The sequence below is a fragment of the Oncorhynchus keta genome, chromosome 17 (assembly GCF_023373465.1).
Source record: "Oncorhynchus keta strain PuntledgeMale-10-30-2019 chromosome 17, Oket_V2, whole genome shotgun sequence".
Taxonomy (NCBI): domain Eukaryota; kingdom Metazoa; phylum Chordata; class Actinopteri; order Salmoniformes; family Salmonidae; genus Oncorhynchus; species Oncorhynchus keta.
In genome coordinates, this window is record NC_068437.1 from 50699797 (window position 1) to 50725287 (window position 25491).

Sequence of the window (25491 nt, forward strand, 5' to 3'; positions counted from 1 at the left end):
CAAAATCCATTTTTATTTGCCACATACACATGGTTAGCAGATGTTATTGCGAGTGTAGTGAAATGCTTGTAAGGACAAGAAGCGAGGCAGCCCTCTCTGTCGCCGCCATTTTGTTCGCGCCGACAGAAACATACATCTCTCTGGTAAAGAAGAGTGGCGGGGGCGTATGCCTCATAACTAACGGGACATGGTGTGATGAAGGAAACATACAGGAACTCAAATCCTTCTGTTCACCTGATTTAGAATTCCTCACAATCAAATGTAGACCGCATTATCTTCCAAGAGAATTCTCTTCGATTATAATCACAGCCGTATATATCCCCCCCCAAGCAGACACATCGATGGCTCTGAACGAACTTTATTTAACTCTTTGCAAACTGGAAACCATTTATCCGGAGGCTGCATTCATTGTAGCTGGGGATTTTAACAAAGCTAATCTGAAAACAAGACTCCCTAAATTTTATCAGCATATCGATTGCGCAACCAGGGGTGGTAAAACCTTGGATCATTGTTACTCTAACTTCCGCGACGCATATAAGGCCCTGCCCCGTCCCCCTTTCGGGAAAGCTGACCACGACTCCATTTTGCTGATCCCTGCCTACAGGCAGAAATTAAAACAAGAGGCTCCCACGCTGAGGTCTGTCCAACGCTGGTCAGACCAAGCTGACTCTACACTCCAAGACTGCTTCCATCACGTGGACTGGGACATGTTTCGTATTGCGTCAGATGGAAATATTGACGAATACGCTGATTCGGTGTGCGAGTTCATTAGAACGTGCGTCGAAGATGTCGTTCCCATAGCAACGATAAAAACATTCCCAAACCAGAAACCGTGGATTGATGGCAGCATTCGCGTGAAACTGAAAGCGCAAACCACTGCTTTTAATCAGGGCAAGGTGTCTGGTAACATGTCCGAATATAAACAATGCAGCTATTCCCTCCGCAAGGCTATTAAACAAGCTAAGCGTCAGTACAGAGACAAAGTGGAATCTCAATTCAATGGCTCAGACACAAGAGGCATGTGGCAGGGTCTACAGTCAATCACGGACTACAAGAAGAAACCCAGCCCAGTCACGGACCAGGATGTCTTGCTCCCAGGCAGACTAAATAACTTTTTGCCCGCTTTGAGGACAATACAGTGCCACTGACACGGCCTGCAACGAAAACATGCGGTCTCTCCTTCACTGCAGCCGAGGTGAGTAAGACATTTAAACGTGTTAACCCTCGCAAGGCTGCAGGCCCAGACGGCATCCCCAGCCGCGCCCTCAGAGCATGCGCAGACCAGCTGGCCGGTGTGTTTACGGACATATTCAATCAATCCCTATACCAGTCTGCTGTTCCCACATGCTTCAAGAGGGCCACCATTGTTCCTGTTCCCAAGAAAGCTAAGGTAACTGAGTTAAACGACTACCGCCCCGTAGCACTCACTTCCGTCATCATGAAGTGCTTTGAGAGACTAGTCAAGGACCATATCACCTCCACCCTACCTGACACCCTAGACCCACTCCAATTTGCTTACCGCCCAAATAGGTCCACAGACGATGCAATCTCAACCACACTGCACACTGCCCTAACCCACCTGGACAAGAGGAATACCTATGTGAGAATGCTGTTCATCGACTACAGCTCGGCATTCAACACCATAGTACCCTCCAAGCTCGTCATCAAGCTCGAGACCCTGGGTCTCGACCCCGCCCTGTGCAACTGGGTACTGGACTTCCTGACGGGCCGCCCCAGGTGGTGAGGGTAGGCAACAACATCTCCTCCCCGCTGATCCTCAACACGGGGGCCCCACAAGGGTGCGTTCTGAGCCCTCTCCTGTACTCCCTGTTCACCCACGACTGCGTGGCCACGCACGCCTCCAACTCAATCATCAAGTTTGCGGACGACACAACAGTGGTAGGCTTGATTACCAACAACGACGAGACGGCCTACAGGGAGGAGGTGAGGGCCCTCGGAGTGTGGTGTCAGGAAAATGACCTCACACTCAACGTCAACAAAACTAAGGAGATGATTGTGGACTTCAGGAAACAGCAGAGGGAACACCCCCCTATCCACATCGATGGAACAGTAGTGGAGAGGGTAGCTAGTTTTAAGTTCCTCGGCATACACATCACAGACAAACTGAATTGGTCCACTCACACTGACAGCGTCGTGAAGAAGGCGCAGCAGCGCCTATTCAACCTCAGGAGGCTGAAGAAATTCGGCTTGTCACCAAAAGCACTCACAAACTTCTACAGATGCACAATCGAGAGCATCCTGGCGGGCTGTATCACCGCCTGGTACGGCAACTGCTCCGCCCTCAACCGTAAGGCTCTCCAGAGGGTAGTGAGGACTTAACGATGCATCACCGGGGGCAAACTACCTGCCCTCCAGGACACCTACACCACCCGTTGTTACAGGAAGGCCATAAAAATCATCAAGGACATCAACCACCCGAACCACTGCCTGTTCACCCCGCTATCATCCAGAAGGCGAGGTCAGTACAGGTGCATCAAAGCTGGGACCGAGAGACTGAAAAACAGCTTCTATCTCAAGGCCATCAGACTGTTAAACAGCCACCACTAACATTGAGTGGCTGCTGCCAACACACTGTCATTGACACTGACCCAACTCCAGCCATTTTAATAATGGGAAATGATGTAAATATATCACTAGCCACTTTAAACAATGCTACCTTATATAATGTTACTTACCCTACATTATTCATCTCATATGCATATGTATATACTGTACTCTACATCATCGACTGCATCCTTATGTAATACATGTATCACTAGCCACTTTAACTATGCCACTTTGTTTACTTTGTCTACACACTCATCTCATATGTATATACTGTACTCGATACCATCTACTGTATGCTGCTCTGTACCATCACTCAGTCATATATCCTTATGTACATATTCCTTATCCCCTTACACTGTGTATAAGACAGTAGTTTTGGAATTGTTAGTTAGATTACTTGTTGGTTATCACTGCATTGTCGGAACTAGAAGCACAAGCATTTCGCTACACTCGCATTAACATCTGCTAACCATGTGTATGTGACAAATAAAATGTGATTTGATGATTTGATTTGAATGGAGATTCTCCATTAGGGGCGGCAGATAGCCTAGTGGTTAAGAGTGTTGAGACAGTAACCGAAAGGTCGCTGGTTTGAATGGCTGAGCTGACTAGGTGAACAATCTGCCGATGTGCCATTGAGCAAGGCACCAAACCCTAACTGCTCTGGATAAGATTGCCTGATAAATAAATAATCATGTTTAAAAACAATAAACATGCTTTACAGTCCAGGAAACCGGCCCATCGTGAATCCTTAAAGAAACAAAATGGCGGTGCGTGACTCACAGTCCTCTCCGGAGTGTCCAATGACCACAGCTGGATCAGGGCCAATCCCGTTGTTGTTAATGGCTTGAACCTTAACCTCGTATGGTGTGAAGGTGGGAGTCCCAGAGACCATGAACTTGGAGACGTTGGCCACGGTCACTGACGTCCAGTTCTTGTCCACATCCTTCTGTCTCCACATCACCTTGTACTGCAGGCCTGGACCGTTAGCCTGGAGGCCTGACAGTGGCTATGAGAGACAGATAATCACATTGTTATTACTGTGACTAACAGTACTGCATTAATGAACAGCTGACAGGCACCAATCACATTACTACATTAATGAACAGCTGACACCAACTTCCTTACAAATAAAATGCTACAGCTGTAGCTTACCTTCCACAATATCATAAGATTGTCATGTTCAGTTCCAAAACCTTTAACTCCGCTGGGGTTCTCATCTGGAGCTGAAGCAGGTGAAGAAATGTCAAATCAACAGTATGCACAAATCAACAGAATGCACAAATCAACAGAATGCCAAATCAACAGTATGCACAAATCAACAGAATGCCAAATCAACAGTATGCACAAATCAACAGAATGAAACAAATCAACAGAATGCCAAATCAACAGAATGAAACAAATCAACAGAATGCCAAATCAATAGTATGTCCAAATCAACAGAATGCACAAATCATCAGAATGCACAAATCAACAGAATGTCCAAATCATCAGAATGCACAAATCAACAGAATGCACAAATCAACAGAATGTCCAAATCAACACTATGCACAAATCAACAGTATGTCCAAATCAACAGAATGCACAAATCATCAGAATGCACAAATCAACAGAATGCACAAATCAACAGAATGTCCAAATCAACAGTATGTCCAAATCATCAGAATGCACAAATCAACAGAATGCACAAATCAACAGAATGTCCAAATCAACAGTATGCACAAATCAACAGTATGTCCAAATCAACAGAATGCACAAATCAACAGTATGTCCAAATCAACAGAATGCCAAATCAACAGTATTCACAAATCAACAGAATGCACAAATCAACAGCATGCTCAAATCAACAGAATGCACAAATCAACAGTATGCACAAATCAACAGTATGCCCTAATAAACAGAATGCAGAAATCAACAGTATGCACAAATCAACAGAATGCACAAATCAACAGAATGCACAAATCAACAGAATGCACAAATCAACAGAATGCACAAATCAACAGTATGCACAAATCAACAGAATGCACAAATCAACAGTATGCACAAATCAACAGTATGTCCAAATCAACAGTATGCACAAATCAACAGAATGCCCAAATCAACAGTATGCACAAATCAACAGTATGCCCTAATAAACAGACTGCACAAATCAACAGTATGCACAAATCAACAGAATGCACAAATCAACAGAATGCACAAATCAACAGAATGCACAAATCAACAGTATGCACAAATCAACAGAATGCACAAATCAACAGAATGCACAAATCAACAGTATGCACAAATCAACAGTATGTCCAAATCAACAGTATGCACAAATCAACAGAATGCACAAATCAACAGTATGCACAAATCAACAGTATGCCCTAATAAACAGACTGCACAAATCAACAGCATGCACAAATCAACAGTATGCACAAATCAACAGTATGCACAAATCAACAGAATGCACAAATCAACAGAATGCACAAATCAACAGTATGCACAAATCAACAGAATGCACAAATCAACAGAATGCCAAATCAACAGTATGCACAAATCAACAGAATGCCAAATCAACAGTATGCACAAATCAACAGAATGAAACAAATCAACAGAATGCCAAATCAACAGAATGAAACAAATCAACAGAATGCCAAATCAATAGTATGTCCAAATCAACAGAATGCACAAATCATCAGAATGCACAAATCAACAGAATGTCCAAATCATCAGAATGCACAAATCAACAGAATGCACAAATCAACAGAATGTCCAAATCAACACTATGCACAAATCAACAGTATGTCCAAATCAACAGAATGCACAAATCATCAGAATGCACAAATCAACAGAATGCACAAATCAACAGAATGTCCAAATCAACAGTATGTCCAAATCATCAGAATGCACAAATCAACAGAATGCACAAATCAACAGAATGTCCAAATCAACAGTATGCACAAATCAACAGTATGTCCAAATCAACAGAATGCACAAATCAACAGTATGTCCAAATCAACAGAATGCCAAATCAACAGTATTCACAAATCAACAGAATGCACAAATCAACAGTATGCTCAAATCAACAGAATGCACAAATCAACAGTATGCCCTAATAAACAGAATGCAGAAATCAACAGTATGCACAAATCAACAGAATGCACAAATCAACAGAATGCACAAATCAACAGAATGCACAAATCAACAGAATGCACAAATCAACAGTATGCACAAATCAACAGAATGCACAAATCAACAGTATGCACAAATCAACAGTATGTCCAAATCAACAGTATGCACAAATCAACAGAATGCCCAAATCAACAGAATGCACAAATCAACAGAATGCACTAATAAACAGATGCACAAATCAACAGTATGTCACAAATCAACAGAATGCACAAATCAACAGAATGCACAAATCAACAGTATGCACAAATCAACAGAATGCACAAATCAACAGAATGCACAAATCAACAGTATGCACAAATCAACAGCATGCACAAATCAACAGTATGCACAAATCAACAGTATGCACAAATCAACAGAATGCACAAATCAACAGAATGCACAAATCAACAGAATGCACAAATCAACAGCATGCACAAATCAACAGTATGGACAAATCAACAGTATGCACAAATCAACAGAATGCACAAATCAACAGAATGCACAAATCAACAGCATGCACAAATCAACAGTATGCACAAATCAACAGTATGCCCAAATCAACAGAATGCACAAATCAACAGTATGCACAAATCAACAGTATGCACAAATCAACAGCATGCACAAATCAACAGCATGCACAAATCAACAGTATGCACAAATCAACAGCATGCACAAATCAACAGTATGCACAAATCAACAGTATGCACAAATCAACAGAATGCACAAATCAACAGTATGCACAAATCAACAGCATGCACAAATCAACAGCATGCACAAATCAACAGTATGCACAAATCAACAGTATGCACAAATCAACAGAATGCACAAATCAACAGAATGCATAAATCAACAGAATGCACAAATCAACAGCATGCACAAATCAACAGTATGCACAAATCAACAGTATGCACAAATCAACAGAATGCACAAATCAACAGAATGCATAAATCAACAGCATGCACAAATCAACAGCATGCACAAATCAACAGTATGCACAAATCAACAGTATGCACAAATCAACAGAATGCACACATCAACAGTATTCACAAATCAACAGCATGCACAAATCAACAGCATGCACAAATCAACAGTATGCACAAATCAACAGTATGCACAAATCAACAGAATGCACAAATCAACAGAATGCATAAATCAACAGAATGCACAAATCAACAGCATGCACAAATCTACAGTATGCACAAATCAACAGTATGTACAAATCAACAGAATGCACAAATCAACAGAATGCATAAATCAACAGCATACACAAACAACAGAATGTCAAATCAACAGAATCCCAAATCAACGGTGCCAAATCAACCCCATTATTAACAAGTCAATTCTAGAATCTGTACCTGCAGGATTGGTCTTGTACATGTGGGAGGGGTTGGAGGGATCGGAGAGACCCACAGCGTTCAGGGCCAGGACTCTGAAGGAGTAGTGAACGTAAGGGGACAGTTCGAGGTGGGCCGTGGTCTTGCCGCCCGGGACATGCGTCAGGTTGTGCCAGTGGCCATGATCGTGGAGAGAGTCTGTGTACTGGATCACAAATTCTGAGGGGGAAGGAAGTGGAAAAATGGTGAATGATTGCAGGGAATGTATTATCTAACTTCAGTCTTGGTATAGTTGACACAAGCCTAATCTCTCTGAGCTCCCTGATATACTGTACACCTAACAACATTACCCTGGAAGATCCTGACACTATCAGAAACCCATCAAATTCACCATTAAATACATGTGATATGGGTAGTGCTAAACAAACATAATTAGCAAGTACTCTGAGTAGTGCTAACATCATTAAAAACAGTGAGATTGACTAAACCTAATAGCACTGTGGCAGTAGTCTCAAGATAATAATGATACAGCCATTAGATAGTGTTCTGGGAATAGCAGTCTGTCATTAGCAGTACACACACACACGCGCGCACACACGCACGCACGCACGCACGCACGCACGCACACACACACACACACACACACACACACACACACATACACACACACACGCACACACACACACACACACACACACACCCACAGCAGGTACAGCAGGTGCGTACTGTGAATAGGGCTTTTGTGTTCGTCTCCAGGTATCCAGGTGAGCTGGACACTCCTGGGTTTCATGTCGGTCAACTCCAGGTCAGTAGGAGGGTCTGGTTGTTCTGGAGAACACAGGACATTTAGCTCAGTGTAATAGACAGCTACTTTACAGTGACTCCCAGCACGACAACATTATTCGTTCATGCCATGCCACGTATGGAACCACAGACGGATAAAAAAATAAGTATGGAACACAGCAAGAGAAGACCCTTTTTATTGCCACAAGAAAGCTTTAGACAGATGAGCTGGATGGAAATAAAACACCCCACTCTGCAGCAGGGACAGCGACACCAATTAGTGTGACAAACATACCTGTGGATTATAGAGATACTTCAGCATTTAGGCAATGAAGCCCTTTATCTACTGTACTTCTCCAGAGTCGGATGAACTCATAGATACAATTTTTTATGCCTTTGTGTGCAGTTTGAAGGAAGTTCGCAAAGTAGTGTTTGCGCAATTGCTAACAAGCGTTAGCACATTGACTGGAAATCTATGCTAATTGCTAGCATGCTAGTAGATACCATAGTCTTCCAGTCTTTGCACTAATGCCAGTTAGCATTGGCTCGCAAAAGTATCTCTAACTTCCTTCATACTGGACACAGAGACATAAAAATGGTATCCATGAGTTCATCTGACTCTGGGGAAGTAGAAAAATGGCATTATTGCCAAAATCTTCAAGTATCCCTTTAAAGGCACTAGTAATTACTCCACACTCACAGACTCCGTTTTAATATTCTTTCAACAACACATGCTAAACAAAATAACAAAAGCACATTTAGGGATTTTTTTTAAATTGTCAAAATGCTTTTAAAATAAATAAAGAATGATATAAGAAAATGGTGAAATCAATAAGCCCTTTAAAAACAGTGGTTAAATTAAAACAACTGTCTGTTGCTCCGTCCGTCCGTCCGTCCGTCCGTCCGGATGCTGGTGATGTCACACACAAACACTGTGAATGATCACATCTGCGAGCAGCGCAGCATGCTTGACTATGCAGACACATAATCAACACACACACGAATACGAACACGAACACACACACAAGCTCATGAGACTGGGAGCAAAGATGAGCATTTGTGTTTACTGCAGGTTTACCATAGATGACAGCTGGAGTAGGAGCTGCCTCTGCCAGGTAGGAGAACAGGTGGGAGTGAGGTAGGGGTTAAGTAGTTAGTGATTAGAGACAACAACAGGACACCCTTTCTCTTACTTGGCGTTATTTCACATAATAGAATAGAATATAGTATAATAGAATAGAGTAACTTAATTTTTCCCAACAAAACTAACAGAAACAACATTGTTACTGTTGTGTGATTTGAGGGATCATGAGCATGTTTCTGGTATGTAAGTTTACGAGAGAGAGTTACAGATGTAGGACCTTCATTTGATCAGCCTTGTGATTTACATAAATTCACTGAAAACCTGTCCTAACACACAGTTATATTAACAGTATTCCACTTTTCATGTAGCCTAATTTTGACCAGCTAATAGGCGAACCACCGATCAAGCAACATCACAGATTAAACGTTCAAATCGTCAATACAGGTCAAATTAAGATCCCACATCTGTACATACCGACGACAGTGAGCTCAGCACTGGCAGAGTCATGGTCCAGAGTAGTATTCATTATGCAGGTGTACGTTCCCGCGTCGTTCTCTGTCACATCTGTTATGGTCAAGCTGTCAGAGTCCACCAGAAATCTGGGAAGACAAAGACAAAAATTGAAAAAAAATGGTCCTATCCTTAAGAGGTTTTACAGGGTCCTCTTGTGTAAGTGTATAACTCTTTCATTTGTGTTGAATTGTGTGTTTATGTATGCACTCAGGAATCCCTGATGGACTAATGAATAAACTAAATTGAACTAAACATGAGTAGAATATACAAAAGCAGGACGTACTACTGCGGATATAATGGCACGTACCTCTCGTCGTCGGGCAGCTCTCCGTTGTCTTTCAGCCAGATCATGATGGGGATGAGGGTGGGATCGTGTTTTACTTTACACTCAAACACCACATTCATGTTTCTCTGGGCCACCTTGTATTTCGGCTGCTTCAGGATACGAGTTGGCTCTGGGGGGGAGGGGAGTTACATGAAAAACAACACAATGCAATATCCTGCTCCGTTGTTTACCTCAGTGAGACTAATCTAAGTGGTGTTCAGGGCCATCAGTTTTCCCTGGTTAGATCATATGGTCAGGAAAAAGTATGGACCCTATGTTTCCTATATGGTAAACCTTCAGAAAAACACCTTCCGAGAGAGAGAGAGAGAGAGAGAGAGAGAGAACACTGCCCACAAAATGAGGTGGAAACTGAACTGCACTTCCTAATCTCCTGTCCAATGTATGACCATATTAGAGACACATATTTCCCTCAGATTACACAGATCCACAAAGATTTCGAAAACAATCCCGATTTTTATAAACTCCCATATCTACTGGGTGAAATACCAGTGTGCCATCACAACAGCAAGATGTGTGACCTGTTGCCACAAGAAAGGGGCAACCAATGAAGAACAAACACCATTGTAAATACAACCCATATTTATGCTTATTTATTTTCCCTTTTGTACATTAACCATTTGTACATCGTTAGAACACTGTATACATACATAATATGACATTTGTAATGTCTTTATTCTTTTGAAACTTCTGTATGTTAAATGTTTACTGTTTATTTTTATTGTTTATTTCACTTTGTATATTACTAACCTCACTTGCTTTGACAATGTTAACATATGTTTCCCATGCCAATAAAGCCCCTTGAATTTAATTGAATTTAATTGAATTGAGAGAGAGAATAGTGTGGTATGTCACCTTTGACCTCCAGATAGACATGGTTCTCAGCGATGCCCAGAGTGTTCCTGGCCACACAGATATACTTCCCACTGTTGAGGGCCTGGGCCACATATATCTCCAGAGTCCCGTTTTCATGCAGCAAGTAGGGGTCCCCTTCCAGTGTGCTGGACTGGCTGTCCTTAAACCTGACAGGGAATAGTGGAACCATAGGTTCTGAACTTTTAACCTGGGATTGGGGTCAGATTTTTTAACACACACATACCATGCAGTTCTGTTGCACATACTAAAATGTTTGTTTCCGAAAGTTAAAACCCTGTTTCTTAACAATGCTACAGCACTGTGTTGCAGCACTGTGTTACAGCACTGTGTTACAGCACTGTGTTGCAGCACTGTGTTGCAGCACTGTGTTGCAGCACTGTGTTACAGCACTGTGTTGCAGCACTGTGTTACAGCACTGTGTTGCAGCACTGTGTTGCAGCACTGTGTTACAGCACTGTTGCAGCCCTGTGTTGTAGCACTGTGTTGCAGCACTGTGTTACAGCACTGTGTTGCAGCACTGTGTTACAGCACTGTGTTGCAGCACTGTGTTACAGCACTGTGTTACAGCACTGTGTTACAGCACTGTGTTGCAGCACTGTGTTGCAGCACTGTGTTGCAGCACTGTGTTGCAGCACTGTGTTGCAGCACTGTGTTACAGCACTGTGTTGCAGCACTGTGTTGCAGCACTGTGTTGCAGCACTGTGTTGCAGCACTGTGTTACAGCACTGTTTTGCAGCACTGTGTTGTAGCACTGTGTTGCAGCACTGTGTTACAGCACTGTGTTGCAGCACTGTGTTGCAGCACTGTGTTGCAGCACTGTGAATAGCTACACTGTTTCTATTCGGTCATATTTCCGGTCGCCTTGCCCTGATTAAAAGCAGTGGTTCGCGCTTTCAGTTTCACGCGAATGCTGCCATCAATCCACGGTTTCTGGTTTGGGAATGTTTAATTGTTGCTATGGGAACGACATCTTCAATGCACTAATGAACTCGCACACCGAATCAGCGTATTCGTCAATGTTGTTGTCTGACACAATACGAAACATATCTCAGTCCACGTGATGGAAGCAGTCTTGGAGTGTGGAATCAGATTGGTCGGACCAGCGTTGAACAGACCTCAGCGTGGGAGCTTCTTGTTTTAGTTTCTGTCTGTATGCAGGGATCAACAAAATGGAGTCGTGGTCAGCTTTTCCAAAAGGAGGGCGGGGCAGGGCCTTATATGCGTCGTGGAAGTTAGAATAGCAGTGATCCAAGGTTTGGCCAGCCCTGGTTGCGCAATCGATATGCTGATACAATTTAGGGAGTCTTGTTTTCAGATTAAAGTTCGTTCAGAGCCATCGATGTGTCTGCTTGGGGGGGGATATATACGGCTGTGATTATAATCGAAGAGAATTCCCTTGGTAGATAATGCGGTCTACATTTGATTGTGAGGAATTCTAAATCAGGTGAACAGAAGGACTTGAGTTCCTGTATGCTTTTGTGACCACACCACGTCTCGTTAGCCATAAGGCATATGCCCCCGCCCCTCTTCTTACCAGAAAGATGTTTGTGGAGAAACCAGCTGGCTGCACCGACTCCGATAGCGTCTCTCCAGTGAGCCATGTTTCCGTGAAGCAAAGAACGTTACAGCCTCTGATGTCCCTCTGGAATGCTACCCTTGCTCGGATTTCATCAACCTTGTTGTCAAGAGACTGGACATTGGCGAGAAGTATACTGGGGAGTGGTGCACGATGAGCCCGTCTCCGGAGTCTGACCAGAAGACCGCTACGTTTCCCTCTTTTACGAAGTCGTTTTTTGGGTCGCCGGCTGGGATCCATTTCGTTGTCCTGGGTGAAAGGCAGAACACAGGATCCGCTTCGCGAAAGTCATATTCTTGGTCGTACTGATGGTGAGTTGACGCTGCTCTTATATTCAGTAGTTCTTCTCGACTGTATGTAATGAAACCTAAGATGACCTGGGGTACTAATGTAAGAAATAACACGTTAAAAAAAAAACTGCGCAGTTTCCTAGGAACGCGAAGCGAGGCGGCCATCTCTGTCGGCAGCACTGTGTTACAGCACTGTTACAGCACTGTGTTACACACCCATTGCTGCCAATACTGTGGCGCGACCTATCTTTTTAGTACCCATAAATGCATGTAGAGTATACCAAAAAGTTCAAAGGTCATGAACTTACCATGTGATTTTAGGGATGGGCGAGCCGAAGGAGGAACAGTCCAGCAAGGCGTGGTTGTTTCGGATCACCTGGTAGACCTGGTTAGCTGGAGTCAATACTCTGGGTGTTTCAGCTATAAACAGACACAACACTGTGTTTGCAAGTTCAATGCACTTCAGTGACAGAAAAGCTGAGTTTCAAGCTTTAACTTCAAACTTCTGAGTTCTAAGTTTGAGTGAGGAGTTGACTCACAGAGAACGTTGACGAAGGCATTGGACAGCAGATATCCATATTCATTGGATGCGTTGCACTGGTAGACTGCACTGGATCCAGTTTGGACTTCCTCGAAGATGATGCTGTCGCCCTCCACCTTCCTATTGGAGTCCTCAGGTGAATCTAACATGGCATCAAAACACGTGTCAAAAGTTTCACCACAAACATAGAAAATGTTTAACTTGAACATTGTCTGTGTGTCTAAACCTCACAATGGCAGATCCAATGACTTAATCCCAAATAGACTGTGGTGTCTGTGCACTGTATGAACACAGACAGACAGACAGACAGACAGACAGACAGACAGACAGACAGACAGACAGACAGACAGACAGACAGACAGACAGACAGACACTCAATCAATCAATCAATCAATACCGAGTACTCACTCTCTATGGGGATGCCATTCATGGCCCAGTTGATGGTGGGTTTGGGAGTACCACTGGCCCTACAGATCAATTGACCCTTCTCTCTAGGGGCCAGCACCAGGTTCCTGGGGGTAGTGATCCAATACGGTGCCGCTGGGAGGTGAGGACCACATGAACACAAGGCAAGCAGATGGTTGGTTAAAGGTAGAATATAGAAGTTCAGTTGATGTTCACCTCACATGAATGGTGGCTGTATGGTTGGATCATTTTTTTGCTGTATAATTTGCATCAAAATACAAGGTTAAACAACGGAAAAGTAAAAAGGAATGTGACGGGAGAGAAAAGGGTCAGAAAGGTGACAGACACAATACTGAAAGGCAGGAAAGCGGTTAATGACAGAACACTCTGCTCCGGATACCACCATTTAGAAATCAATAAGGGAGATTCAAAGAGAGGATAAAAGCCCTGGAGGCAACCGGACGTTCCTGACCCCTTTCAGCCCCGCTCCTCACAGTGTTGTGGTGTGATTGAATGAGTAGGACAGTGACAGTGTTGTGGTGTTATTGAATGGGTAAGACAGTGACAGTGTTGTGGTGTTATTGAATGGGTAGGACAGTGACAGTGTTGTGGTGTTATTGAATGGGTAGGACAGTGACAGTGTTGTGGTGTTATTGAATGGGTAGGACAGTGACAGTGTTGTGGTGTTATTGAATGGGTAGGACAGTGACAGTGTTGTGGTGTTATTGAATGGGTAGGACAGTGACAGTGTTGTGGTGTTATTGAATGGGTAGGACAGTGACAGTGTTGTGGTGTTATTGAATGGGTAGGACAGTGACAGTGTTGTGGTGTTACAGTGACAGTTGTGTTATTGAATTATTGAATGGGTGACAGTGACAGTGTTGTGGTGTTATTGAATGGGTAAGACAGTGACAGTGTTGTGGTGTTATTGAATGGGTAGGACAGTGACAGTGTTGTATTGAATGGGTAGGACAGTGACAGTGTTGTGGTGTTATTGAATGGGTAGGACAGTGACAGTGACAGTGTTGTGGTGTTATTGAATGGGTAGGACAGTGACAGTGTTGTGGTGTTATTGACAGTGTGAATGGGCAGGACAGTGACAGTGTTGTGGTGTTAGAATGGAAGACAGTGACAGTGTTGTGGTGTTATTGAATGGGTAGGACAGTGACAGTGTTGTGGTGTTATTGAATGGGTAGGACAGTGACAGTGTTGTGGTGTTATTGAATGGGTAGGACAGTGTTGTGGTGTTATTGAATGGGTAGGACAGTGACAGTGACAGTGACAGTTGTGGTGTTATTGAATGGGTAGACAGTGACAGTGTTGTGGTGTTATTGAATGGGTAGGACAGTGACAGTGTTGTGGTGAATGGGTAGACAGTTGTTGTGGTGTTATTGAATGGGTAGAATGACAGTGACAGTGTTGTGGTGTTATTGAATGGGTAGGACAGTGACAGTGTTGTGGTGTTATTGAATGGGTAGGACAGGACAGTGACAGTGTTGTGGTGTTATTGAATGGGTAGGACAGTGACAGTGTTGTGGTGTTATTGAATGGGTAGGACAGTGACAGTGTTGTGGTGTTATTGAATGGGTAGGACAGTGACAGTGTTGTGGTGTTATTGAATGGGTAGGACAGTGACAGTGACAGTGTGTTGTGGTGTTATTGAATGGGTAGGACAGTGACAGTGTTGTGGTGTTATTGAATGGGTAGGACAGTGACAGTGTTGTGGTGTTATTGAATGGGTAGTGTTGTGGTGTTATTGAATGGGTAGGACAGTGTTGTGGTGTTATTGAATGGGTAGGACAGTGACAGTGTTGTGGTGTTATTGAATGGGTAGGACAGTGACAGTGTTGTGGTGTTATTGAATGACAGTGTATTGAATGACAGTGACAGTGTTGTGGTGTTATTGAATGGGTGGACAGTGACAGTGTTGGTGTTATTGAATGGGTAGGACAGTGACAGTGTTGTGGTGTTATTGAATGGGTAGGACAGTGACAGTGTTGTGGTGTTACAGGACAGTGACAGTGTTGTGGTGTTATTGAATGGGTAGGACAGTGACAGTGTTGTGGTGTTATTGAATGGGTAGGACAGTGACAGTGTTGTATTGAATGGTGTTGTGGTGTTATTGTAGGACAGTGACAGTGTTGTGGTGTTATTGAATGGGTAGGACAGTGACAGTGTTGTGGTGTTATTGAATGGGTAGGACAGTGACAGTGTTGTGGTGTTACAGTGACAGTGTTGTGGTGTTATTGAATGAATGACAGTGTTGTGGTGTTATTGAATGGGTAGGATTGAACGGGCAGGACAGTGACAGTGACAGTGTTGTGGTGTTATTGAATGGGTAGGACAGTGACAGTGTTGTGGTGTTATTGAATGGGTAGGACAGTGACAGTGTTGTGGTGTTATTGAATGGGTAGGACAGTGACAGTGTTGTGGTGTTATTGAATGGGTAGGACAGTGACAGTATTGAATGGGTACAGTGACAGTGTGTTGTGGTGTTGACAGTGTTGTGGTGGGAATGGGTAGGACAGTGACAGTGTTGTGGTGTTTGAATTGAATGTTGGTAGGGGTAGGACAGTGACAGTGTTGTGGTGTTATTGAATGGGTAGTGACAGTGACAGTGTTGTGGTGTTATTGAATGAGTAGGACAGTGACAGTGTTGTGGTGTTATTGAATGAGGACAGTGACAGTGTTGTGGTGTTATTGAATGGGTAAGACAGTGACAGTGTTGTGGTGTTAGGAATGGGTAGGACAGTGACAGTGTTGTGGTGTTATTGAATGGGTAGGACAGTGACAGTGTTGTGGTGTTATTGAATGGGTAAGACAGTGACAGTGTTGTGGTAGGACAGTGACAGTGTTGTGGTGTTATTGAATTAAGACAGTGACAGTGTTGTGGTGTTAGGAATGGTGACAGTGACAGTGTTGTGGTGTTATTGAATGGGTAGGACAGTGACAGTGTTGTGGTGTTATTGAATGGGTAGGACAGGACAGTGTTGTGGTGTTAGTGAATGGGTAGGACAGTGACAGTGTTGTGGTGTTATTGAATGTGTTGTGGTGTTATTGAATGGGTAGGACAGACAGTGACAGTGTTGTGGTGTTATTGAATGGGTAGGACAGTGACAGTGTTGTGGTGTTATTGAATGGGTAGGACAGTGACAGTGTTGTGGTGTTATTGAATGGGTAGGACAGTGACAGTGTTGTGGTGTTATTGAATGGGTAGGACAGTGACAGTGTTGTGGTGTTATGAATGAAGGACAGTGACAGTGTTGTGGTGTTAGAATGAGGACAGTGACAGTGTTGTGGTGTTATTGAATGGGTAGGACAGTGACAGTGTTGTGGTGTTATTGAATGGGCAGGACAGTGACAGTGTTGTGGTGTTATTGAATGGGTAGGACAGTGACAGTGTTGTGGTGTTATTGAATGGGTAGGACGGTGACAGTGTTGTGGTGTTATTGAATGGGTAGGACAGTGGTGTTATTGAATGGGTAGGACAGTGTTGTGGTGTTATTGAATGGGTAGGACAGTGACAGTGTGTGGTGTTATTGAATGGGTGGACAGTGACAGTGTTGTGGTGTTATTGAATGGGTAGGACAGTGACAGTGTTGTGGTGTTATTGAATGGGTAGGACAGTGACAGTGTTGTGGTGTTATTGAATGGGTAGGACAGTGACAGTGTTGTGGTGTTATTGAATGGGTAGGACAGTGACCGTGTTGTGGTGTTATTGAATGGGTAGGACAGTGACAGTGTTGTGGTGTAATTGAATGGGTAGGACAGTGACAGTGTTGTGGTGTTATTGAATGGGTAAGACAGTGACAGGCAGACAGGAAAGGAAGGAGGAGTCCACATCAGAAGGGCGGGTGCAGAATCCGGACCCATGCAGACCCTGCTATAGGTTACATGTGTGCTAGAGTTATCGGAACTAACTGCTAGGTCACATGACATACCTTTGACGGTGACACGGATGGTGTGGTGTATGGAGGCCAAGCGGTTGTGGGCAGTGCAGCGGTACTCGCCAGCGTCGGCATCGGACACGTTCACAATACGCAGTATCTTCTGGAAGGTGACGATGGAGGTACGCTTGTCAGGGAACTCCCCGCTCAGCTTACTCCACGAGACCTCTGGAGTGGGACTGGATAGGGAATAGGGAGAGAAGAGGGAGAGAAGAGGGAGAGAAGAGGGAGAGAGAGAGAGAGAGAGAGAACAGTGTGAAGACATATGTTTCTAGTGAACTTATTTAGGTCTACCGTACACAACACATAATATAGGTACAACACATTGGCGCTAAGTACTTACAGTCCCTCAGTGATGCACTCCAACTCCAGGATCTGTCCTCTCAGCACCATCTTGGAGCTGCTGGAGCCAGAAGGGATGAGGAACGTGGGTTTCCTCTCCTCCACGGAGCCGTCTGCAGTCATAACAACATGGAGGGGTCAGAGACACAGCTAGTCACAGCAAGACTACTGCTGTTCTGTCCATTTTATTCCTGTTTTTGTTTTTTTTACCAAGGTCAGTGCTGTACCACTGTGAAGGTACAGGTCAGTGCTGTACCATTGTGAAGGTACAGGTCAGTGCTCTACCACTGTGAAGGTACAGGTCAGGTTGTACCACTGTGAAGGTACAGGTCAGGTTGTACCACTGTGAAGGTACAGGCCAGTGCTGTACCACTGTGAAGGTACAGGTCAGTGCTCTACCACTGTGAAGGTACAGGTCAGGTTGTACCACTGTGAAGGTACAGGTCAGGTTGTACCACTGTGAAGGTACAGGCCAGTGCTGTACCACTGTGAAGGTACAGGTCAGGTTGTACCACTGTGAAGGTACAGGTCAGGTTGTACCACTGTGAAGGTACAGGCCAGTGCTGTACCACTGTGAAGGTACAGGTCAGTGCTCTACCACTGTGAAGGTACAGATCAGTGCTGTACCACTGTGAAGGTACAGGTCAGTGCTCTACCACTGTGAAGGTACAGGTCAGTGCTCTACCACTGTGAAGGTACAGGTCAGTGCTGTACCACTGTGAAGGTACAGGTCAGTGCTGTACCACTGTGAAGGTACAGGTCAGTGCTCTACCACTGTGAAGGTACAGGTCAGTGCTCTACCACTGTGAAGGTACAGGTCAGTGCTCTACCACTGTGAAGGTACAGGTCAGTGCTGTACCACTGTGAAGGTACAGGTCAGGGCTCACATACTCAAACACAGCAGTTGACTTTTTTAAAAGGTGATTTGTGTTTGAGTTGACATCAGCAGCGTTTATAGTGAAGAGTAAGGTAAATTGCCTTTAAAAGTCTGGCGCAGTGTACAAGTCGTAAATGTGTTGGAATGAATCCCTGCCTTCATCTCTTACTGTGAAGGGGTTCTTCGGTTGAGCGGTAGGACTGTACTAAGAGGCGGTGGATATCTACAACATCTTGTTTTCCTGTACAGTTATGCCAGATACTAAACTACTTTCCAGTTCAAGGTGAGGATAAGGATAACCGTCTCAAAATAATCACATTTGGATATGATACTATGATATTAAGAGTTCAACAAATGGTGCTTGTGATGATGGCAATGATCATACAGAAAGAGAGATACATTGTTTCTGTCAGATCAGCCTGTCTGTAGCCTCATCTGTTGTACGGCTGACTGCGTGCCTGCGTGACATGTAGCTTCAGGGTACTCGACAGACAGACACATAGGAAGTAATGCTTTTGCAAACAATGAGAAAGGAACTGATAGGAAATGAAAGATGTCAGAGAGAGTGGAGAGGTTTTAAGTGGATTGGGAGGAAAGAATTCGGTTGGCTGGGTGAAGAGAATAGATTAACAGACTGGAGTGGTAGTGGTTGGAACATTCACAGTTTGCAAGGCTGTCAATCTGCTTTGCTCTAATGAAATATATGACTATAAAAGAGAGAAAGCTTTCCAAAAGTAGCCTACTGAATGTAATACAGACAGACCTACTGCATGTAATACAGACAGACCTACTGAATGTAATACAGACAGACCTACTGCATGTAATACAGACCTACTGCGTTTAATACAGACATACATACTGCATGTAATACAGACCTACTGCATGTAATACAGACATACCTACTGCATTTAATACAGACAGGCCTACTGAATGTAATACAGACATACCTACTGCATTTAATACAGACAGGCCTACTGAATGTAATACAGACATACATACTGAATGTAATACAGACAGGCCTACTGAATGTAATACAGACATACATACTGAATGTAATACAGACCTACTGAATGTAATATAGACAGACCTACTGCATTTAATACAGACAGACCTACTGCATGTAATACATACAGACCTACTGCATGTAATACAGACAGGCCTACTGAATGTAATACAGACAGGCCTACTGAATGTAATACAGACCTACTGAATGTAATACAGACAGACCTACTGCATTTAATACAGACAGGCCTACTGAATGTAATACAGACAGGCCTACTGAATGTAATACAGACCTACTGAATGTAATACAGACATACCTACTGCATGTAATACAGACAGGCCTACTGAATGTAATACAGACAGGCCTACTGAATGTAATACAGACCTACTGAATGTAATACAGACATACCTACTGAATGTAATAAATACCTACTGAATGTAATATAGACAGACCTACTGAATGTAATACAGACCTACTGAATGTAATACAGACAGACCTACTGAATGTAATACAGACAGACCTACTGAATTTAATACAGACAGACCTACTGAATTTAATACAGACAGACCTACTGAATTTAATACAGACAGACCTACTGAATGTAATACACACTTACTGAATGTAATACAGACAGACCTACTGAATGTAATACAGACCTACTGAATGTAAATACAGACCTACTGAATGTAATATAGACAGACCTACTGAATGTAATACAGACCTACTGAATGTAATACAGACCTACTGAATGTAATACAGAACGACTGAATGTAATACAGACAGTCCTACTGAATGTAATACAGACCTACTGAATGTAATACAGACAGACCTACTGAATGTAATACAGACCTGCTGAATGTAATACAGACCTACTGAATGTAATACAGACAGACCTAATGAATGTAATACAGACCTATTGAATGTAATACAGACAGACCTACTGAATGTAATACAGACATACCTACTGAATGTAATACAGACATACCTACTGAATGTAATACAGACAGACCTAATGAATGTAATACAGACCTATTGAATGTAATACAGACAGACCTACTGAATGTAATACAGACATACCTACTGAATGTAATACAGACATACCTACTGAATGTAATACAGACCTAATGAATGTAATACAGACCTACTGAATGTAATACAGACCTAATGAATGTAATACAGACAGACGTAATTAATGTAATACAGACCGACTGAATGTAATACAGACCTACTGAATGCAATACAGACAGACCTACTGAATGTAATAGATGTAATTTGTCCATTTGAATTGACAAAATATGAGCAAGGCAAAGGAGGAACCATCATGCAATGGTTCATTTTAGTCATTTGAAATTATGTTAATAAATAGTTGCTGTAGAAAAGACAGTCTTTCACAAAAATGTATTCATTGGTCAAGTTATGGTGGGAAGTTGGGTTAGGTTAAGGTTTAGGGGGTTAATGCTAGTGCTTGATTTCTAGTATTGGTTTACTACTAAAGACGAAGACAATCACAAGGGTAAGGTTAAGGTTTAGAGGTCGATGTTAGTGGTTGGTTTCTATTGGTTGACGAACTATGGGAGGGTAGAGCCACTAGGGGTTGCCAAAACTCACCACTAAAAAAATCAGTTTCATTGAATAAAGCAGCAACAGTCTCATTGACTGCATCCACTGTAACACAACAGAAAATAATCAAACATGCCACATGTTAAAGTCAATAAAGTGATTGGACAAATAAACATGAACGGTTGAATACTGAAATCAAACTGTGTGATCTGAAGAAAATGCTGAATGATGATCCTAGATATACTCTAGATAAAGAATAGATGGTCAAATCGTGTTTGTCAATCTGTATCGTCTAGACGATCAGTCAGTGGTAACTGGACTATATGAGAAAGCCTTTTGTTGTTGAGAGAGGCTTTTCATGATCACTACTAGACTACTACTGGCGACGCCGAGGTTGGGATCACTGACAGGAAACTCTTATACAAACTGGCACACACATTCAATGCTGAGCATGCACACACACACACACACACACACACACACACACACACACACACACACACACACACACACACACACACACACACACACACACACACACACACACACACACACACACACACACACACACACACACACACACACACACACACACATTCACACACACACATTCACTTACGGTTGAGCACTAAGAGGGTGATGGGTTGTTTCTGCTGGATGGTCTGAGTGTGAGGGAAACGGGCGTAACAGATGTAGTCATTCCTCGAGTCCTCCTTCAGAACGTTGGAGAAGTACAAGTCTCCGTTCAACGCCTGGAACACACGACTGCTCTGAGGCAGTCTCTGGAAGTCTGGGGGAGGAGAGAAGTCAACATGAGGAGAGAAGTCAACACGAGGAGAGAAGTCAACACGAGGAGAGAAGTCAACACGAGGAGAGAAGTCAACACGAGGAAAGAAGTCAACACGAGGAGAGAAGTCAACACGAGGAGAGAAGTCAACACGAGGAGAGAAGTCAACACGAGGAGAGAAGTCAACATGAGGAGAGACGTCAACACGAGGAGAGAAGTCAACACGAGGAGAGAAGTCAACACGAGGAGAGAAGTCAACACGAGGAAAGAAGTCAACACGAGTAGAGAAGTCAACACGAGGAGAGAAGTCAACACGAGGAGAGAAGTCAACATGAGGAGAGAAGTCAACGCGAGGAGAGAAGTCAACACGAGGAGAGAAGTCAAAACGAGGAGAGAAGTCAACATGAGGAGAGAAGTCAACACGAGGAGAGAAGAGAACACGAGGAAAGAAGTCAACACGAGGAGAGAAGTCAACACGAGGAGAGAAGTCAACACGAGGAGAGAAGTCAACACAAGGAGAGAAGTCAACACGAGGAGAGAAGTCAACATGAGGAGAGAAGTCAACACGAGGAGAGAAGCCAACACGAGGAGAGAAGTCAACACGAGGAGAGAAGTCAACACGAGGAGAGAAGTCAACAAGAGGAGAGAAGTCAACATGAGGAGAGAAGTCAACACGAGGAGAGAAGTCAACGCGAGGAGAGAAGTCAACGCGAGGAGAGAAGTCAACGCGAGGAGAGAAGTCAACACGAGGAGAGAAGTCAACACGAGGAGAGAAGTCAACATGAGGAGAGAAGTCAACACGAGGAAAGAAGTCAACACGAGGAGAGAAGTCAACACGAGGAGAGAAGTCAACACGAGGAGAGAAGTCAACATGAGGAGAGAAGTCAACGTGAGGAGAGAAGTCAACACGAGGAGAGAAGTCAACAGGAGGAGAGAAGTCAACATGAGGAGAGAAGTCAACGCGAGGAGAGAAGAGAACACGAGGAAAGAAGTCAACACGAGGAGAGAAGTCAACACGAGGAGAGAAGTCAACACGAGGAGAGAAGTCAACACGAGGAGAGAAGTCAACACGAGGAGAGAAGTCAACATGAGGAGAGAAGTCAACACGAGGAGAGAAGTCAACACGAGGAGAGAAGTCAACACGAGGAGAGAAGTCAACACGAGGAGAGAAGTCAACACGAGGAGAGAAGTCAACACGAGGAGAGAAGTCAACACGAGGAGAGAAGTCAACACGAGGAGAGAAGTCAACACGAGGAGAGAAGTCAACATGAGGAGAGAAGTCAACACGAGGAAAGAAGTCAACACGAGGAGAGAAGTCAACACGAGGAGAGAAGTCAACACGAGGAGAGAAGTCAACACGAGGAGAGAAGTCAACACGAGGAAAGAAGTCAACACGAGGAGAGAAGTCAACACGAGGAGAGAAGTCAACACGAGGAGAGAAGTCAACACAAGGAGAGAAGTCAACACGAGGAGAGAAGTCAACATGGGGAGAGAAGTCAACACGAGGAGAGAAGTCAACACCAGCAGGCCACGCTACTTAGGCTTCATTTTATGAGGAATATTTTGACTCATAATTTGTAAGCAATGAAACCAAACAGACAGACTACCCAAGCCGTGACCATTCAGAAACATGTGTGGGCAGGACATCTTACCCATTAGGTTCTCATATAATCCAGCTAAAATGTCTGTAAACAAACAGGTATCTACAGGTATCTATGTATCTACAGTAAACTACAGCACAACAGACAGTGGACTATAAAGGCCAGACTTACTGACGTCCATCCAGAAGATGATAGGAGGGGGCAGGCCAGCAGGGGGCCGGCAATGTAGTACTAGAGCCTCGCCCTCCTGAACTCTGATTGGCTCGTTCCTCTCCTTTGACCACAAGGGGGACCCTGAAATACAAATAAGGAAAACATGATATACCAGTATGTGGTTTGTACATTTACCTAACGTCACCAAGAAGACTGAGAGAACAAAAGGAATGAGATCTAGCTACATGAAAGGAATGAGTTCTAGCTACATTGAAGGAATGAGTTCTAGCTACATGGAAGGAATGAGTTCTAGCTACATGGAAGGAATGAGTTCTAGCTACATGGAAGGAATTAGTTCTAGCTACATGGAAGGAATGAGTTCTAGCTACATGGAAGGAATGAGTTCTAGCTACATGAAAGGAATGAGTTCTAGCTACATGGAAGGAATGAGTTCTAGCTACATGGAAGGAATGAGTTCTAGCAACATGAAAGGATTGTTGTAGCTGCATAGGAGGAATGAGTTCTAGCTACATGGAAGGAATGAGATCTAGCTACATGGAAGGAATGAGTTCTAGCTACATGGAAGGAATAAGTTCTAGCAACATGAAAGGAATGAGTTCTAGCTACATGGAAGGAATGCGTTCTAGCTACATGAGAGGAATGAGTTCTAGCTACATGGAAGGAATGAGTTCTAGCTACATGGAAGGAATGAGTTCTAGCTACATGAAAGGAATGAGTTCTAGCTACATGGAATGAATGAGTTCTAGCTACATGGAAGGAATGAGTTCTAGCTACATGAAAGGAATGAGTTCGAGCTACATGGAAGGAATGAGTTCTAGCTACATGGAAGGAATGAGTTCTAGCAACATGAAAGGAATGGGTTCTAGCAACATGAAAGGATTGTTGTCGCTGCATAGAAGGAATGAGTTCTAGCTGCCTAGAAGGAATGAGTTCTAGCTACATGGAAGGAATGGGTTCTAGCAACATGAAAGGATTGTTGTAGCTGCATAGAAGGAATGAGTTCTAGCTACATGGAAGGAATGAGTTCTAGCTACATGGAAGGAATGAGTTCTAGCAACATGAAAGGAATGAGTTCTAGCTACATGGAAGGAATGCGTTCTAGCTACATGAAAGGAATGAGTTCTAGCTACATGGAAGGAATGAGTTCTAGCTACATGGAAGGAATGGGTTCTAGCAACATGAAAGGATTGTTGTAGCTGCATAGAAGGAATGAGTTCTAGCTACATGGAAGGAATGAGTTCTAGCTACATGGAAGGAATGAGTTCTAGCAACATGAAAGGAATGAGTTCTAGCTACATGGAAGGAATGTGTTCTAGCTACATGAAAGGAATGAGTTCTAGCTACATGGAAGGAAGTAGTTCTAGCTACATGGAAGGAATGAGTTCTAGCTACATGAAAGGAATGAGTTCTAGCTACATGGAAGGAATGAGTTCTAGCTACATGGAAGGAATGAGTTCTAGCTACATGGAAGGAATGAGTTGTAGCTAAATGGAAGGAATGAGATCTAGCTACATGGAAGGAATGAGTTGTAGCTACATGGAAGGAATGAGTTCTAGCTACATGGAAGGAATGAGATCTAGCTACATGGAAGGAATGAGTTCTAGCTACATGGAAGGAATGAGTTCTAGCTACATGGAAGGAATGAGTTCTAGCTACATGGAAGGAATGAGTTCTAGCTACATGGAAGGAATTAGTTCTAGCTACATGGAAGGAATGAGATCTAGCTACATGGAA

The 25491-nt window shown here is 43.4% G+C and overlaps 1 protein-coding gene across 17 annotated transcripts in view; it reads right to left on the reverse strand.

Moving 5' to 3' along the window:
* Window positions 1–25491, reverse strand: part of LOC118377633 (neuronal cell adhesion molecule-like) — a 182303-nt gene that overhangs the window by 28108 nt on the left and 128704 nt on the right. For 8 of the 17 annotated variants that reach the window (XM_052466340.1, XM_052466331.1, XM_052466339.1 and 5 more), the window contains 16 exons: window positions 23755–23877; window positions 21815–21985; window positions 21244–21300; window positions 17757–17868; window positions 17408–17592; window positions 13470–13601; window positions 13060–13203; window positions 12829–12940; window positions 10634–10800; window positions 9743–9890; window positions 9397–9521; window positions 8917–8946; window positions 7782–7883; window positions 7077–7274; window positions 3724–3794; window positions 3352–3577 (listed from right to left, as the gene is read on the reverse strand). In XM_052466340.1, coding sequence (XP_052322300.1) covers window positions 3352–3577; window positions 3724–3794; window positions 7077–7274; window positions 7782–7883; window positions 8917–8946; window positions 9397–9521; window positions 9743–9890; window positions 10634–10800; window positions 12829–12940; window positions 13060–13203; window positions 13470–13601; window positions 17408–17592; window positions 17757–17868; window positions 21244–21300; window positions 21815–21985; window positions 23755–23877 — 2103 coding nt within the window. The remainder of the gene's footprint in view (window positions 1–3351; window positions 3578–3723; window positions 3795–7076; window positions 7275–7781; window positions 7884–8916; window positions 8947–9396; window positions 9522–9742; window positions 9891–10633; window positions 10801–12828; window positions 12941–13059; window positions 13204–13469; window positions 13602–17407; window positions 17593–17756; window positions 17869–21243; window positions 21301–21814; window positions 21986–23754; window positions 23878–25491) is intronic. The other 9 variants (XM_052466345.1, XM_052466336.1, XM_052466344.1 and 6 more) reach the window with 3 other exon arrangements.